Source organism: Pristiophorus japonicus, chromosome 15 (assembly GCF_044704955.1).
Source record: "Pristiophorus japonicus isolate sPriJap1 chromosome 15, sPriJap1.hap1, whole genome shotgun sequence".
Classification (NCBI taxonomy): domain Eukaryota; kingdom Metazoa; phylum Chordata; class Chondrichthyes; family Pristiophoridae; genus Pristiophorus; species Pristiophorus japonicus.
The window spans coordinates 96,422,909-96,440,751 of NC_091991.1; the positions used below are offsets into that span (position 1 = coordinate 96,422,909).

A 17,843-nucleotide genomic window follows, 5' to 3' on the forward strand; every position below is an offset into this window, starting at 1 on the left:
GGGGTCAAACAAGGCAGAGTCATCGCCCCAACCCTCTTCTCAATCTTTCTCGCCGCCATACTCCACCTCACAGTCAACAAGCTCCCTGCTGAAGTGGAACTAAACTACAGAACCAGTGGGAACCTGTTCTCCACCTCCGGGCCAGGTCCAAAACCAACCCAACCCCTGTCGTCAAGCTACAGTACGCGGACGACGCCTGCGTCTGCGCACATACAGAAGCTGAACTCCAGGACATAGTCGACATATTTACTGAGACGTACGAAAGCATGGGCCTTACGCTAAACATCCATAAGATTGTCCTCACCGCACAGCACTGCCCCCTCAGTCATCAAGATCCACAGCGCGGCCCTGGACACCGTGGACCACTTCCCATATCTCAGGAGCCTCTTATCAACAAGAACAGGCATTGACGACGAAATCCAACATCGCCTCCAGTACGCCAGTGCAGCCTTCGGCTGCCTCAGGAAAAGTGTTTGAAGACCAGACCCTCAAAACTGCCACCAAGCTCATGGTCTACAGGGCCACAGTAATACCCGCCCTCCTGTATGGCTCAGAGACATGGACCATGTACAGAAGACACCTCAAGTCGCTGGAAAAATACCACCAACGATGTCTCTGCAAGATCCGACAAATCCCCTGGGAGGACAGACGCACCATCAGCATCCTCGTCCAGGCCAACATCCCCAGCATTGAAGCACTAACCACACTTGATCAGCTCCGCTGGGCAGGCCACATAGTTCGCATGCCAGACACGAGACTCCCAAAGCAATTGCACAATGCGAAGCTCCTTCACGGCAAATGAGCCAAAGGTGGGCAGCAGAAACGCTACAAGGACACCCTCAAAGTCTCCCTGATAAAGTGCGACATCACCACTGACACCTGGGAGTCCCTGGCCCAAGACCGCCCGAAGTGGAGGAAGTGCATCCGAGAGGGTGCTGAGCACCTCGAGTCTCAACGCCGAGTGTGCAGCAATCAACCGCAGACAGCAGAAAGAGCGTGCGACAAACCAGTCCCACCCACCCCTTCCATCAACGACTGTCTGTCCCACCTGTGACAGGGTTCGCGACTCTCGTACTGGACTGTTCAGCCACCAAAGAACTCACTTCAGAAGCAAGTTTTCCTTGATTCTGAGGGACTGCCTATGATGATGATGTTTAAAAAGGGAGAACGGGATAGACAGAGTAATTAAAGGCCAGTTAGTCCAACCTCGGTGGGGGGAAAATTATTGGAAAAAATTCTGAGGGATAGGATAAATCTTCATTTAGAAAGACACGGATTAATCAAGGACAATCAGCACGGATTTGTTAAGGGAAGGTCATGTCTGACTAACTTGATTGAATTTTTCAAGGAGGTGACCAGGAGGGTTGATGAGGGCATTGCGTATGATGTAGTGTATATTGATTTTAGCTAATTTTTTGATAAGGTCCCACATGGCAGATTGGTCATGAAAGTAAAAGCCCATGGCACCCAGGGCTAAGTGGCAAGTTGGATCCAAAATTGACTCAGGAAGCAAAGGGTAATGGTTGATGGGTGTTTTGTGACTGGAGGGCTGTATCCAGTGGGGTTCCATAGGGCTCAGTGCTGGGTCCCTTGCATTTTGTGGTATATATCAATGATTTACAGTTGAATGTAGGGGGTATGATTAAGAAGTTTGCAGATGATACAAAAATTGGCTGTGTGGTTGATAATGAAGAAAAAAGTTGTAGACTGCAGCAAGATATCAATGGACAGGTATCATTCTTGTAAATCTCCTCTGCACCCTTTCCAGTCCAATCACATCTTTCCTGTAATGTGGTGATCAGAACTACACACAGTACTCCAGCTGCGGCCTAACCAATGTTTTATACAGTTCAAGTATAACCTCCTTGCTCTTGCATTCCATACCTCGACTAATAAAGGCAAGTATGCCTTCTTAACCACCTTATCTACTTGGCCTGCTAACTTCAGGGATCTGTGGCCCTGCACTCCAATGTCCCTTTGTTCCGCTACACTTTTCAGTGTCAAACCATGTAATGTTATTCCCTTGCCTTGTTAGGCCTCCCCAAATGCATTACCTCACACTTATCCGGATTGAATTCCATTTGCCACTGTTCTGCCCACCTGACCAGTACATTGATATCTTCCTGCAGTCCGCAGTTTTCTTTTTCATTATCAATCACACAGCCTATTTTAGTGTCATCTGAAAACTTCTTAATCATACCACTCATATTCAAGTCCAAGTCATTGATATATACCAACAAATGCAAGGGACCTAGCACTGAGCCCTGTGGAACCCCACTGGATACAGCCTTCCAGTCATAAAAGCATCCGTCAACCATTACCCTTTGCTTCCTGCCTCTGGGTCAATTTTGGATCCAACTTGCCACTTTGCCCTGGATCCCATGGGCTTTAACCTTCCTGACCAGTCTGCCATGTGGGACCTTATCAAAAGCTTTGCTAAAATCCATACACACTACATCATACCCACTGCCCTCATCAACCCTCCTGGTCACCTCCTCGAAAAATTTAATCAAGTTAGTCAGACACGACCTTCTCTTAACAGATCCATGCTGACTGTCCTTGATTAATCCATGTCTTTCCAAATGAAGATTTATCCTATCCCTCAGGATTTTTTCCAATCATTTTCCCACCATCGAGGTTCGGCTGACTGGCCTGTAATTACTCGGTCTATCCCTTTCTCCCTTTTTAAACGAAGGTACAACATTAGCAGTCCTCCAGACCTCTGGCACCACACCTGTAGCCAGAGAGGGCTGGAAAATGATGGTCAGAGCCTCTACTATTTCCTCTTTTGCTTTTCTCAAAGACTAGAGATGCTGGGTCTGCTTTCTTTTGAACAGAGGAGGCAGAGGGGAGACCTGATTGAGGTGTATAAAATTATGAGGGGCCTGGATAGGAAGGACCTGTTTCCCTTGGCAGAGGGGGTCAACAACCAGGAGGCATAGATTTAAAGTAATTGGGGAGAGTTATAGAGGCGATATGAGGGGAAATTTCTTTACCCAGAGGGTAGGGGTCTGGAACTCACTGACTGAAAGGGTGGTAGAGGCAGAAACCCTCAGCATTTAAAAAGTACTTGGATGTGCACTTAAAGTGCCGTAACCTACAAGTTATGGACCAAAAGCTGGAAAGTGGGATTAGACTAGATAGCTCTTGGTCAGCCGGCACAGACACAATGGGCCGAATGGCCTCCTTCCGTGCTGTAAATTTCTATAATTCTATGAATGGACATCAGCCGAAGGCGAAAAGATGAGGATCGATGAGCAAAAGCTTGGTTAAACAGGGAGTTTAAAGTCTTAGGAGAGTCAGAGAAAATTACAAGGCAATTTCAGAGTGGGGCTACAGATGGTGGTTTCAGGGAAGAGAAGGATGCACACATGATTCTCGATGGGTTGTGGGGTTAACGGAGGTCACAGGAAGAAACGGAGCTATGGAGAAATTTGATCAGAAAGAGAATTTAAATTTGAAGCATCTGGAGTGGGGAGGGAGGAGGCCAGATCCAATGTAGGACAAGGACAAAGGTGGGGCTTGAGTGCAACTTGGTGCAGGACAGGATAGGGGCAGCAGTGTCTGCTTCAGCCAGGGTCAATGGCCAGAGAGGGGGATGGAATCGATAGCAAAGGTACGCCATTTGTGGCAGAGACAGCTTCAGTCTTCACAACACCTCGCACTTCTCCATCTGAATATTCAATCCAGATCACAAGGGGATGCTATTGTTGTGCCCCTAGGTTACACTACCATACAACTAGACATGAGCCACCTTTGACAATAGTAAGACGCTCAGACTGCTTATGGGACCAATTGATGTCAATGAATCGGAGCAAGTATCTACAGCTGATGTAGCTTTGGAAGACCATTTGATCTTTCACACCCTTTGATAACTTCCTTTGCCAAATATCCATCCGATACAATCTTGAAGGCTGGTCCACCCACCTCCACTGCTTCAACAGACAGTTCTTTCTGCACATATACCAAATTCATTAATAACCACGACAAATAGGGGGAGTTGCTTTATTGTATTTGTATTTAACGTTAGACAGGTCAAGTCTGATTTTAGAATTGGTAACAGCTAGCTGTATCTCCAAGGGGTTGAATCAAGGAGCGAATGATAGCAGTGGGTCCTGTCTACCTCCAAAAGATTCTTTTTACATCACCACCTCTGCCGAGTAATTGAATGGTCTGATGGTATGCTACTTAACGCCTTTCAGAGAAGACATAATACAAGGAGCAACCCGCACAATCTGACAAGAAAAAAGCACTTTCATAAACCGACAGGGCCCTACCAACTGAAAGTTGATGTGTTTGACAGTGTGCATCCAGGATTAGCAATTAGTCTTTTGTTATTCTAGTTACAAAACCAAGATTAAGATTGTGGCTACAGTAAAATGCTTATAGAACAGGAAATTTATTTCTGCTTTGGGGGTCGGGAATAATGTTAATGACTCAAGAAACCTGATGCTCACTGGACATAATCAAAGTGAACACAAACTACAAAAAAAACATTTCCACAAGCAAAGCTCAATGGCTGAGAAAATGGCCAATGTCAAGTGCCCAAAGATTGGTTAGTGGACATTTGTACAGATTCTTATTGGTTCAGAAGTACTCTAGATTTCCTGAAAACAACAAAACCGCCCAACTTACCTCAGACAGCGGTTCTTCACTGGACAACTGCATAGATCCTTAACATGATAAAGGCACACTAGCCTATTGGGATCACAGGCGCAGGTAACAGCAGACAGGAAACATGTCGTCTTGCACATCTCACACTGACGTTCATCATCTGGTAACAGCTCAAATGCCTCCTGTTCTGTATCAACTATACCCTAGAAATGGACACAAAATTATCCATTAAACCTTGTGGGTCTGTGCATGAAGATGGGATGTAGCTATCCAATTTGGGGAGAGCAAGGGAAACAAACCTTGGTCCAGAATATAGAAAACACGCAGAATACCAACCAAACTACCAATGGAATTCATAGAAACTTCCAGCACACAAGGAAACCATTCACAGCCCAGCCTGCCTGTGCGGGCTTCTCTGGAAAAGCTCTCCAAATTACTCCCACTTCCCTACTCTTGCTCCATAGCCCAGAAAAAATTTTCTTTTCAAGTATTTATCCAATTCCCTTTGAAAGTTATTATTGAATCTGCTTCCACCGCCCTTTCCAACGATGCCGTCTCGATCATCATAACGTTGCATAAAATAAACGTTCTCTTCACCTCCCCACTTTTTTTTTGCCAATTATCTTAAATCTGTGTCCTCTGGATACAAACCCTCCTGCCAGTACTCTATCAAAAACCCTCATAATTTTAAACACCTCTATTAAGTCTCCCCTTAACCTTCTCTGCTTGAAGGAGCAAAATCCCAGCTTCTTCACTTAACTGTAGACCCTCATCCCTGGTATCATTCTGGTAAAGCTCCTCTGCAAGGCTTTGACATCCTTCCCAAAGTGTGGTGCCCAGAATTGGACACAATCCTCCAGTTGGGGTCGACTCAGTGGTTTTTGTAAAGCCAAGGATCAGTGTACTTTTTCAACAGCCTTATGAACTTATCCTGCCATCTTCATCGATGTGTATAAAGCTCAGGTCTCCGTTCTTGCACTTCCTTTAAACTTGTGGCATTGTTTAGATTGCCTCCCCGCATTCTTCCTTCCAAAATACATCACTTTGCACTTCTCTGCGTTACATAGCTGTGTCTGCCCATTTCACCAGTCTCTTGCTCTCTGTTACTAGCCTCCTCACTGCATTTAATAAACTCATGGTTACTGCATTTTTGAGTTTCGCGTCATCTACGACCTTTGAAATTTTATACCCCCTCTACTCAAGTCCAGGTTGTGAAAATATCAAAAAGGGCATTAGATAACACCACTGTATACTCCCGTCCAGTCTGAAAAACCGTTCACCACGATTGTCTGCTATATTTTGTATGAAACTATCACTATAGCAAATCTCTATGAAATATACAACCCGACAACATCGAAGGAAACTGGTACTTCTACCCATGGAGGCCTGAACTTGTCAAATAAGCACAAATCATTCCACACCTTTATGATCGGGAATGTGCTGTCTGAAAGGGCGATGGAAGAATATTCAATAGTAACTTTCAAAGGGAATGGGATAAATACTTCAGGGGTAAACATTTATACGGCTATGGGGAAAGGGCAGGAGAGTGGGATTAATTGGATAGCTCTTTAGAAGCATCAGCACAGGCACGATGGGCTAAATGGCCTCCGTCTGTATTGCTTCATTCTATGGTTCTATGAACCCTAACATACCATTTGGAAGACTGTCTTTCTCAGCTGCGTCTCCTCCTCAATCATGGTCACCATCTCCTTGTAGACGGCTGCAGCCAGCTCAACATCCAAACCCTCCGGATCAGCTGCCATCTTGCAGATTAGCTCTTCATGTGAAAACACACAGTATCGGTGCAGGCGCCGGTAATGGCTGACACATTGCCGGCCCATAGGGAGCTAAAGTCAATCAAACTAAAGAATCAACACTGCATTCCAGCAAATAACAGCTCACTACTAACAGTGACTGAGCTTCTAGCTTGCAATAAAGGAACAGCAATAATCATGGGTGATTTTAATCTTTATATTGATTGGACAAAGCAAATTGGCCAGGGTAGCCTTGAGGAGGAGTTCACAGAGTGTATCCGGGATAGTTTCCTTGAACAGTATGTTGCAGAACCATCCAGGGAGCAGGCTATCTTAGATCTGGTACTGTGTAATGAGACAGGATTAATAAATGATCTTGTAGTAAAGGATCCTCTAGGAATGAGTGATCATAATATGGTTGAATTTCAAATTCAGTTGGCGAGTGAGAAAGTTAGTTCTCAAACCACGGTCCTAAACTTAAATAAACTTAAACAAAGGTATGAGGGCAGAGTTGGCTAAAGTGGACTGGGAAAATAGACTAAAGTATGGGACGGTTGATGAGCAGTGGCAGACATTTAAGGAGATATTTCATAACTCGCAACAAAAATATATCCCAATGTGAAAGAAAGATTGTAAGAGAAGGGTTAACCATCCACGGCTAACTAAGGAAATAACGGATGGTATCAAACTGAAAATAAGGGCATACAATGTGGCCAAGACTAGTGAGAGGCCAGAGGATTGGGAAACTTTTAAAAGCCAGCAGAGAACGAGTCAGGGATACCTCACATGGGAGTGAGGTGCAGCGATGGGAATGGAAGAAACATTGCACATCTCGACTGAAAGAATCCGCAAGAGACCTCCAGAACAGTTACGTCAATGCTTTTTTGATTGGTTCTGACAAAACTTTCTCACCTAGCACAATTTCATAAATAAAGCTCTGCCTGTCTCAGTTGGTAAATAACTTTTTAACCCCAAATATCAAATGGGCACTCTTGTTTCATCTGTTTGCAATGCACTTTTGAATCAAAGGGCCAAGAAATATACAGAAAAGATGTAACTAATGTGTATAATTCTCAAGTGTTGGTAAAAGGATTTTATTAAATAAACCTGTTAAAATTCAGGCTCTAATTCAAAACCTCTGAAGATTGTGCCCATTACTATTTTTTCTCTCAAACTAAAATATAAGAAATTTAATCACTACAGTAATTTTGAATAATTTATAAAACATAAATGAAAGTTGTTTCACCTCTGGGACCTGGATGCAAATCAGGCCCACTGCTGGCTGGAAAGTGCCCATGGATGGAAATGAATGTAAGTAATCTCAATCTCGTCCCAGTCAGCACAGGCCCACGGCACCAAAATGCTCACAATTGGCCATGTCATTGACACAGGTTTGGGAAATGGGTCCAATTTGACGATGATCCCTGATTGGGAGCAGTGACAAATGATCAACACCAATGTAAACAAATTCAAAAGGATCCTGACAAGCTCGATGACTGGGTGGAGAAATGGACATAGAGTAATGTAAGGTGATGAGATGGGCAGAGGGAAGGCTAATGTGGAATTGAGCTAATTGGGAATGTACTTGAGGTATTGGAGCAAGTGAGATTTGGGGAGTTTGGCAGATAGGTCACTAAATCCACCAGCACAATGTCCCCAGGCTGTTCTTAACAAAAAGCAAGCAGAATGTTGGGATGTATAGCGATGGGTATAACATATCAATTCAGAGCGGTGATTTTAAAACTCTATTGGCCCTGGTGAGACCATATCTGGAATACTGCATGCAGATTTAGTCTCTCTATTCCTAAAACGTTCAGTCATTGGCAGGGTACAGAATGACAAGAAGAAAGATTGACTACCCTTGCAAGAGAAGACTGAGAGTGGATATGATAGAACCATTTAAAATTATGAAAGGTTTGGACAAATTGAAGTGAACTTTTCTGCCAAGTACAGAATTAAAACACAAAGGATAATATTTACAAATTAAGGACAACAGAAGAAAATAGGAAATGTAGAAGTAACTTTTTTAAATTAAAAGGGTGGTAATTATGTGGAACAGATTATTGGCAACAGTGGCGGAACAAGAAACCTCGAAGGGGAAGGAACGAGGCAGGTTCTTGTCAACAAATAGGATTCAAGGCTATTAGAAATCCACCAAGGGAATACTTTGGATAGATAGGTGGAAAGTCTTCCCCTGCAGGAACCTGTAATAATGTTACAAAGTGCAGCAAGGAGAACTGAGGCTGGGGCAATGGAGGCTGTGTTCCCTTGTATCTGGTTGCGCCAACTCCGACTTGTGAAGTGCTTGATGCCAACTCTGGGTTCACACAGTTGAGCTGACTAAATACTTTTGATGCCTCCGGCAGGGAGTGGGCTGGTAGGGAAATGATGTGTGGTGTGATGGGATGGATGGGGGTGGGGTGTGTGTGTGTAGTGGTGTGTGGTGGGGTCTGGGGCCACCAAAGATTGCCGGCAAACAAAATGTGGCCCTCAGTGAATCCCTTGCACAATCCAACCTGCCCACAGATTACTTGGCAGTTTTTGTACAGGGGTCCTGACCGATAATGGGAACTCACCTGTGGAGAAACAGCACCTGCAATCTAATGTGCTATCACTCCTTACCTATTAAAGCATCACAACTCTGAATCCCTTGTGCCCATTATCTGAAAATTACATCAACAGTCAGTGATCCATTATGCTAATAATCAAATTATTATTTGTGCAAGAGCCACTGTTTAAAAAGTGCAACATAGGCAGTATTCAATAAATGAAGTAAGATTCTGAAAAGCTTAGACTGAATTGATGGAGCATACCATCTTTGAAAGCCTGCACTGACTAAGTATTTGTATATGCACTGCCAAGTTTCCTGACACAATACCATGCAACATGGCTGCACAGCTGAAGCACTGACTTGCTGAAAATCATCGTCGAGAAGGGGCGAGACGTACCCAGTCTGCAGTACAGAAATTCACTGCCTCTGCAAAGTTGTAGCCCTGGTTGAATCCACTATGATAGGCTCTCGGGAAAGTAACCACAAACTCACCCGCACATTGATTCGTTCGGAACACCTGAGAGAGAGAACAAAAAACAATGAAGACTGACGATATAATCTCAGTAGAAGCGACGAATTCCACTTTCCTCAACTACAGAACATGAAGAAAGTCAGTACAAACTGGGACCAGCAGTTCTGCATGGCTTAGTTGCATACTGGCTTCACCAATTGAAACAACAGGAAAGTTAACAATCTCCCAATCACAACATAATACTCTTGCAGGAAAGTGTGCAGGTCAGAAGCAGATGTGGTTATGATGTCCCCAACTTCCACCGTCCAGGCTTACAATGGGCACGTAGGCGAAGTGCCCAAGGGTATCCTAAATCCTTGCAAGAAAAAATACCTTAAGAATGGGCTGGGGGGAAACTGGAGATGTAAAGATCAACATATACAGTATCGCAAGTCAATGAGTTAAACCACACCATGACTGATTAGGAAGATTTTCTCTGCACCTATTCAAACAAAATTTGAGAATTTCACTGGCATAAGTAATAAAAGTTTTAAACAATAAAACTGCAGAATGCATAAAGAAAAGAGAGTTCATTTTCTGTTATGAGCTGCTAATCTGACTGCACAGCTAGGCAGGCGACCCAGAAACCAGTCTGACTCATTTCTTCCAGTGACAAACAACTTCTCAACAAATTCGGTACAACCTCAACAGCTGAGTAACAAGGGCAGAGAGGGCAGGAAGAACATACCGGGACTCCGTGCTCCATCAGAATATTGGGATTCATGATGGTCACCAGCTGGTGCAGCAGATCTGGCTGAGAATGGAAGAGTTCTGGTGCCAACTTCCTCATGACAAGCTCAAGCTGTTCGGCAGCATAACCCGGCACCCCATACCAGGTCTTCGGTTCGCCCCTGTTAAAGGCAGGCACACAAGACTCACTTACTCCTCTAGTTTCATAGCATGGAGAAAACCTTACTTTACAAAAGGAAGCTTAGCTCCAGCAGGAACCACAATACCAAAAAAATAAAATCGAGGGCATTTTATTTGGTAAATAACTTTGTTTAAACAATTGGTTCAATAAGGAAGCATGGTTACTGCATCAAGCAACAGATTACAAATGGCCTTTTCCAACTGAATATTGGAAAGACCATTGTTTTCAGTCCCCGCCAAGAACTCCGTTCCCTAGCCACTGACTCCATCCCTCTCCCTAACATCTGTCGAAGGCTAGACTGTTGGCAACCTTGCTGTCATATTTGACCCTGAAATGAGCTTCCGGCCACATAACCGCAGCATAACTAAAACCGCCGATTTCCACCTCCATAACATCGCCCGTCTCCGCCCTTGCCTCAGCTCACCCGGTGCTGAACCTTCATCCATGCCTTTATTACCTCCTGACTGGCCTCCCACATTCTACCCTATGTAAACTAGCTGCGATCCAAAACTCAGCTGCTCGTGTTCTAACTCGCACCAAGTCCCACTCACCCATCACCCCCTGTGCTCACTGACCGTGTCCTAACTCGCACCAAGTCCCACTCACCCATCACCCCTGTGCTCACTGACCGTGTCCTAACTCGCACCAAGTCCCACTCACCCATCACCCTCTGTGCTCACTGACCGTGTCCTAACTCGCACCAAGTCCCACTCACCCATCACCCCTGTGCTCACTGGCCGTGTCCTAACTCGCACCAAGTCCCACTCAGCCATCACCCCCTGTGCTCACTGACCGTGTCCTAACTCGCACCAAGTCCCACTCACCTATCGCTCACTGACCGTGTCCTAACTCGCACCGAGTCCCGCTCACCCATCGCCCATCACTCCCTGTGCTCACTGACCATGTCCTAACTCGCACCAAGTCCCGCTCACCCATCACCCGCTGTGCTCATTGACCATGTCCTAAATCGCATCAAGTCCCACTCACCTATCACCCCTGTGCTCACTGACCGCGTCCTAACTCGCACCAAGTCTCGCTCACCTATCACCCCTGTGCTCGCTGCTCGCTGCTCGCTGACCTATATTAGCTCCCAGTTAACCAACATCTCAATTTCTAAATTGTCATCCTGGTTTTCAAATCCCTCCAGGGCCTTGCCCTCCCTATCTCTAATCTCCTCCAGGCATTAAGTACTCTCCTGCACCCCGGCGAGATGTCTGTGCTCCTCTAGTTTTGCCCTCTTGAGCATCCCTGATTATATTGTGAGCTCCGTCACTTCCTGGGTTAATGTCTGTATCTATTCCTGACATTAATCCAGCTCCCTCACACTGTGAGCTCAGTCACTCCCTGGGCTAATGTCTGTATCTGTTCCTGACATTAATCCAGCTCCCTCACACGGTGACCTAAGTCACTCTCTGGGTTAATGTCTGTATCTGTTCCTGACATTAATCCAGCTCCCTCACACGGTGAGCTCAGTCACTCCCTGGGCTAATGTCTGTATCTGTTCCTGACATTAATCCAGCTCCCTCACACTGTGAGCTCAGTCACTCTCTGGGCTAATGTCTGTATCTGTTCCAGACATTAATCCAGCTCCCTCACATGGTGAGCTCAGTCACTCCCTGGGTTAATGTCTGAGCTCCCTCACACGGTGAGCTCAGTCACTCCCTGGGTTAATGTCTGTATCTGTTCCTGACATTAATCCAGCTCCCTCACACGGTGAGCTCAGTCACTCCCTGGGTTAATGTCTGTATCTGTTCCTAACATTAATCCAGCTCCCTCACACGGTGAGCTCAGTCACTCCCTGGGCTAATGTCTGTATCTGTTCCTGACATTAATCCAACTCCTTCACACGGTGACTTAAGTCACTCCCTGGGTTAATGTCTGTATCTGTTCCTGACATTAATCCAGCTGCCTCACACGGTGAGCTCAGTCACTCCCTGGGCTAATGTCTGCATCTGTTCCTGACATTAATCCAGCTCCCTCACACGGTGAGCTCAGTCACTCCCTGGGCTAATGTCTGTATCTGTTCCTGACATTAATCCAGCTCCCTCACACGGTGAGCTCAGTCACTCCCTGGGCTAATGTCTGTATCTGTTCCTGACATTAATCCAGCTCCCTCACACGGTGAGCTCAGTCACTCCCTGGGTTAATGTCTGTATCTGTTCCTGACATGAATCCAGCTCCCTCACACGGTAAGCTCAGTCACTCCCTGGGTTAATGTCTGTATCTGTTCCTGACATTAATCCAGCTCCCTCACACGGTGACTTAAGTCACTCTCTGGGTTAACAGCTGGATGATGTTGGAATAGCAGCAAATGATCTGCTTTCAGATACAATGCTGTGGACAGTGTGAAAGGGAAATTGTTCACTCTAGGTGAAAATGCACCACATTTTTTTGGTCCTCAACGGACAAAGTTTGTTTGCTCGACTCTTTGTTTACAGAGTGCAGTAGCGATAGAGGATGCAGTTACATATTTTCAGAAAGATTTTGATCTAGAAAGTAATTGGACGAGTGGCTCACCCATGACTTCTCAACGTCTCTCACCAGCAACAAGACTGAAGTTCAGAATGTGATGGAATTCTCACTGCTCACCTGGCTGGCTGTAACCACAAGGTGGTCAACCCATTCAGGACAACGGATGCATCAACGCTCCTGCCACTGCACTCAGTCTCCAACCCGCCATCACTAATGCACTGTGGCTGCTGTGAGCAATCTAGAGCATGCACTGCAACAACTCACCAAAGTTACTCCAACAGATAATTTAAACAGATCTCAGAAAAAGGAGGGGCAATTTAGACATTGCAATCAAGGAAGGGGATTGTGAAATATTATTGGAACCAGCAGTGAGAGAGGAAGTATTAAGAGGTTTAGCAGCTTTGAAAGTGAATAAATCCCCAGGCCCAGATGAAATGTATCCCAGGCTGTTAAGAGAAGCAAAAGAGGAAATAGCAGAGGCTCTGACCATCATTTTCCAATCCTCTCTGGCTGCAGGTGTGGTGCCAGAGGATTGGAGGGCTGCTAATGTTGTACCTTTGTTTAAAAATGGAGAATGGGGTAGACCGAGTAATTACAGGCCAGTCAGCCGAACCTCGGTGGTGGGAAAATTTTTGAAGAAAATTCTGACAGGATAAATCTTCATTTAGAAAGACACGGATTAATCGGCGACAGTCAGCGTGAATTTGTTAAGGGAAGGTTATGTCTGACTAACTTGATTGATTTTTTGAGGAGATAACCAGGAGGGTTGATGAGGGCAGTGCGTATGATGTAGTGTATATGGACTTTAGCAAAGCTTATGGTAAGGTCCCACATGGCAGACTGGTCACGAAAGTAAAAGCCCATGGAATCCAGGGCAAAGTGGCAAGTTGGATCCAAAATTGGCCCAGAGGCAGGAAGCAAAGGGTAATGGTTGATGGGTGTTTTTGTGACTGGAAGGCTGTAACCAGTGGAGTTCCAGAGCTCAGTGCTGGGTTCCTTGCTTTTTGTGGTATATATCAATGATTTAGACTTAAATGTAGGGGGTATGATTAAGAAGTTTGCAGGTGATACTAAAATCGACTGTGTGGTTGATAATGAAGCAGCAAGCTATGGATTGCAGGAAGTTATTAATAACTGGTCAGGTGGGCAGAACAATGGCAAATGGAATTCAATCCGGAGAAGTGTGAGGTAATGTATTTTGGGGAGGGCTGACAAGGGAATACAGATTAAATGGTAGGACATTGAGAAGTGTAAAGGAACAAAGGAACATGGGAGTGCAGGTCCGCAGATCCCTGAAGGTAGCAGGCCAGGTAGATGAGGTGGTTAAGGCGGCATACGGAATTCTTGCCTTTATTGGTCGAGGCATAGAATACAAGAGCAAGGAGGTTATGCTTGAACTGTATAAAACACTGGTTAGGCTGCAGCTGGAGTAATGTGTGCAGTTCTGATCACCACATTACAGGAAAGATGTGATAGCACTGGAGAGGGTACAAAGGAGATTTATAAGCATGTTGCTTGGAATGGAGAATTTTAGCTACGAGGAAAGATTGGATAGGCTGGGTTTGTTTTCTTTGGAACAGATGAGGCTAAGGGACCTTATTGAGACATATAAAATTTGAGTGGTCTACATAAGAGTGGATAGGAAGGACCTGTTTCCCTTAATGGGGGGCGGGGTGGGCGGTCAACAACCAGGGGGCATAGATTGAAAGTAATTGGGCGGAGGTTTAGAGGGGATTTGAGGGGAAAGTTCTTTACCCAGAGGATGGTGAGGGTCTGGAAATCTCTGCCTGAAAGGGTGGTAGAGGCAGAAACCCACAACACTTAAAAGTGCCATAACCTACAGGGCTGGAAGGTGGGATTAGGCTGGATAGCTCTTGGTCGGCCGGCGCGGACATGATGGGCCGAAATGGCCTCCTTCTGTGCTGTAAATTTCTATGATTATGAAAAAAATTCTCTCTCAAAGGATGATGACCATTTTGAATAATATATACCAAGTAATGCAATGCAACTAAAGATACTAGAGGAAATTAAAACGTAGTTGAAAGGCCGGGTGAAATGAAATACGAGAGTGACAGGCTCCATCGACTGAAGGTCTTTTTATCTTGGGCTTATTTTTACTTTCTTCTCTTCAAACTGATCATCCAGCAATCTTTCGCTTGCAATCTTGCACCTCAAGCTAATTTCAACAACTTGGTTAGTCCTGCACTGTTCACTGGAGAGAAACAATCTCCAAAATAAAAATAATTACCTGAAATCGCACGTTAAATTGATCTTTTTTTCAATGAATGCCTTTACAACACTGTAAAAAGCAACCTGGGATTATTAGAAGAACAAGCTGATACTACTGGATGGCTTAATAAATCATGGATGTTAGTTTTTATTAAAATGACTGCACTTATTTTTATTAAGTTCAGCATGAGTTGGGCTGGAAAAGACCAGCTGGTCCACCGAGCAAATGCCAGTGAGGCTACAAACCAGTGCAGGTAGTTGATGGAGTAGCTCCAGTGGTCTTCGATATGCCAGCAGAAGGAGGAGAAGCACATCCCCACATAAAGCCAAGGAACCTTCATCCCAGAGATGTCTGCATTGATGTGAGTTAATACGGACTGTTCCAAGATTGGCATGTTGTTCAAGTTCCAACCAGAACTAGCATATTCCTGAGAGGGAGAAAGAAAGCGTGCAGGTAGGGTGGGGGGGGGGGGGGGGGAGGGGAAGAGAAAGAGAGAGGGGGTGGGGGAGGGGAAAGAGAGAGGGGGGGGAAGGGGGGAGTGGGGAGGGGGGAGAGGGAGCGAGAAGTAGGCAAACAAGAAACCAAGCAGACGGAAGGAACAAAACCATGAGTGAGCACGAAAGGCAGAATGAGAGCATGACAGTGACAAGTCAGAGCCATATACACAGACAATGATGGAAAAAAGACACACAGACAGAAGAGAAGGTGAGACACACAGAAAATCAGACAGCGGCAGTGAATAAAAAAGAGAAAAAAGAGCTACCATTAGTAAAATTGCATTTCAATCCTTTTCCAACTGACGAGTTCACAAACTTGATTCTAACCGTTAGCAGTATAAACATTTCAGGAAAAAGGGCAAGCAGAGCAGAAATGTGGGAATACAAGAGCTGTAAATAAAATAATTTCCCTCTCACTATCAGCTTTGGCTGTGATGGTGGGCACGATTGCCTCGGGGGCCGTGCACTGATCCTGGAGCTCCAGCACAGAGCGGGGCAGCAGCTGGAGCCCTTGGGGGAGGGGCCCATTAGATGTGCGTCTAAACACAGCCATTGGCGGGCCTTGCCACCTCAGCACAGATTCCAATCGCAGCTCTAAGCGTGTGATTGGGCAACACCAGGAGGGGTTCAGTTTTCTCCCTCGGACTTGGAGAGCCTGGGGGAGAGAGCGAGAGCGAGGGGAGGAGAGAGAAAGAGAGAGAGGGGGAGAATCCTCTATTCATGTTAATATATTACCCACAACCCCGTGAACTTTTATCTTGTGCAGTAACCTTTTATGTGGCACCTTGTCAAATGCCTTCTGGAAATCCAAATACACCACATCCACTGGTTCCCCTTTATCCAGCCTGTTTGTTACATCCTCAAAGAGTTCCAGCAAATTTGTCAAACATGACTTCCCCTTCATAAATCCATGCTGACCCTACCTGATCGAATTTTGCTTTTCCAAATGTCCTGCTACTGTTTCTTTCATAATGGATTCCAACATTTTCCCAACCACAGATGTTAGGCTAACTGGTCTATAGTTTCCTGCTTTTTGTCTGCCTCCTTTTTTAAATAGGGACGTTACATTTGCAGTTTTCCAATCTACTGGGACCTCCCCAGAATCCAGGGAATTTTGGTAAATTACAACCAATGCATCCACAATCCCTGCTGCTACTTCTCTTAAGACCCGAGGATGCAAGCCATCAGGTCCTGGGGATTTATCCACCTTTAGTCCCATTATCTTACTGAGTACCACCTCCTTAGTGATTGTGATAAGTTCCTCCCCGCCTAAGGCCCCTTGACTATCCACTATTGGAATATTATTAGTATCCTCTACCGTAAAGACTGATACAAAATATTTGTTGGGACCTTCTGCCATCTCCATGTTTCCCATTACTAATTCCCCGGTCTTGTCCTCCAAGGGACCAACATTTACTTTAGCCACTCTTTTCCTTTTTATGTACCTGTAGAAACTCTTGCTATCTGTTTTTATATTTCGTGCTGGTTTACTTTTATAGTCTATCTTCCCTTTCTTAATCATTTTTTTTAGTCATTCTTTGCTGGCTTTTAAAAACTTTCCCAATCTTCCGCCCTCCCAGTAGTTTTGGCCACTTTGTATGCCCTTGTTTTTAAATTGGATTCAATCCTTTAGTTATCCACGGATGGCTATCTTTCCTTTTACACCCTTTCTTCCTCACTGGAATATATTTTTCTTGAGAGTTATGAAATATCTCCTTAAATGTCTGCCACTGTTCATCAACCATCCCATACTTTAATCTATTTTCCCAGTCCACTTTAGCCAACTCTGCCCTCATACCTTTGTAGTCTCCTTTATTTAAGCTTCGTACGCTGGTTTGAGATCCAACTTTCTCGCCCTCCATCTCAATTTGAAATTCAACCATGTTATAATCAAGGGGATGCTTGTCTAGGAGATTGTTTATTAATCCTGTCTCATTACCAGAGCTAAGATAGCCTGCCCCCTGGTTGGTTCCATTACATACTGTTCAAGGAACCCGTCCCTTACGCACTCTATGAACTCTTCCTCAAGGCTACCCTGACCAATTTGATTTGTCCAATCAATATGGAGGTTAAAATCACCCATGATTATTGCTGTTCCCTTTTTTACAAGGCCCCACTATTTCCTGGTTTATACCCCGACCAACAGAGCTGCTACTGTTAGGGGGCCTACAGACTACGCCCACCAGTGATTTTTTTTCCCCTTATTATTCTTTATCTCCACCCAAACTGTTTCAACATCCTGATCATTTGAACCAATATCGTTTCTCACTATTGCAGTGATTCCATCCTTTATCAACAGAGCTACCCCAACCCATTTTTCAAATTGTCAAGTACCCCTGAATG

General features: G+C 45.0%; 1 protein-coding gene across 2 annotated transcripts in view; it reads right to left on the reverse strand.

The window, feature by feature from the left end:
• Positions 1–17,843, reverse strand: part of kdm5a (lysine demethylase 5A) — a 316,406-nt gene that overhangs the window by 180,624 nt on the left and 117,939 nt on the right. For both annotated transcript variants that reach the window (XM_070900728.1, XM_070900727.1), the window contains exons 11-15: positions 15,249–15,430; positions 10,119–10,281; positions 9,317–9,436; positions 6,267–6,461; positions 4,636–4,817 (exon numbers count right to left, since the gene is read on the reverse strand). In XM_070900728.1, the coding sequence (XP_070756829.1) occupies positions 4,636–4,817; positions 6,267–6,461; positions 9,317–9,436; positions 10,119–10,281; positions 15,249–15,430 (842 nt within the window). The remainder of the gene's footprint in view (positions 1–4,635; positions 4,818–6,266; positions 6,462–9,316; positions 9,437–10,118; positions 10,282–15,248; positions 15,431–17,843) is intronic.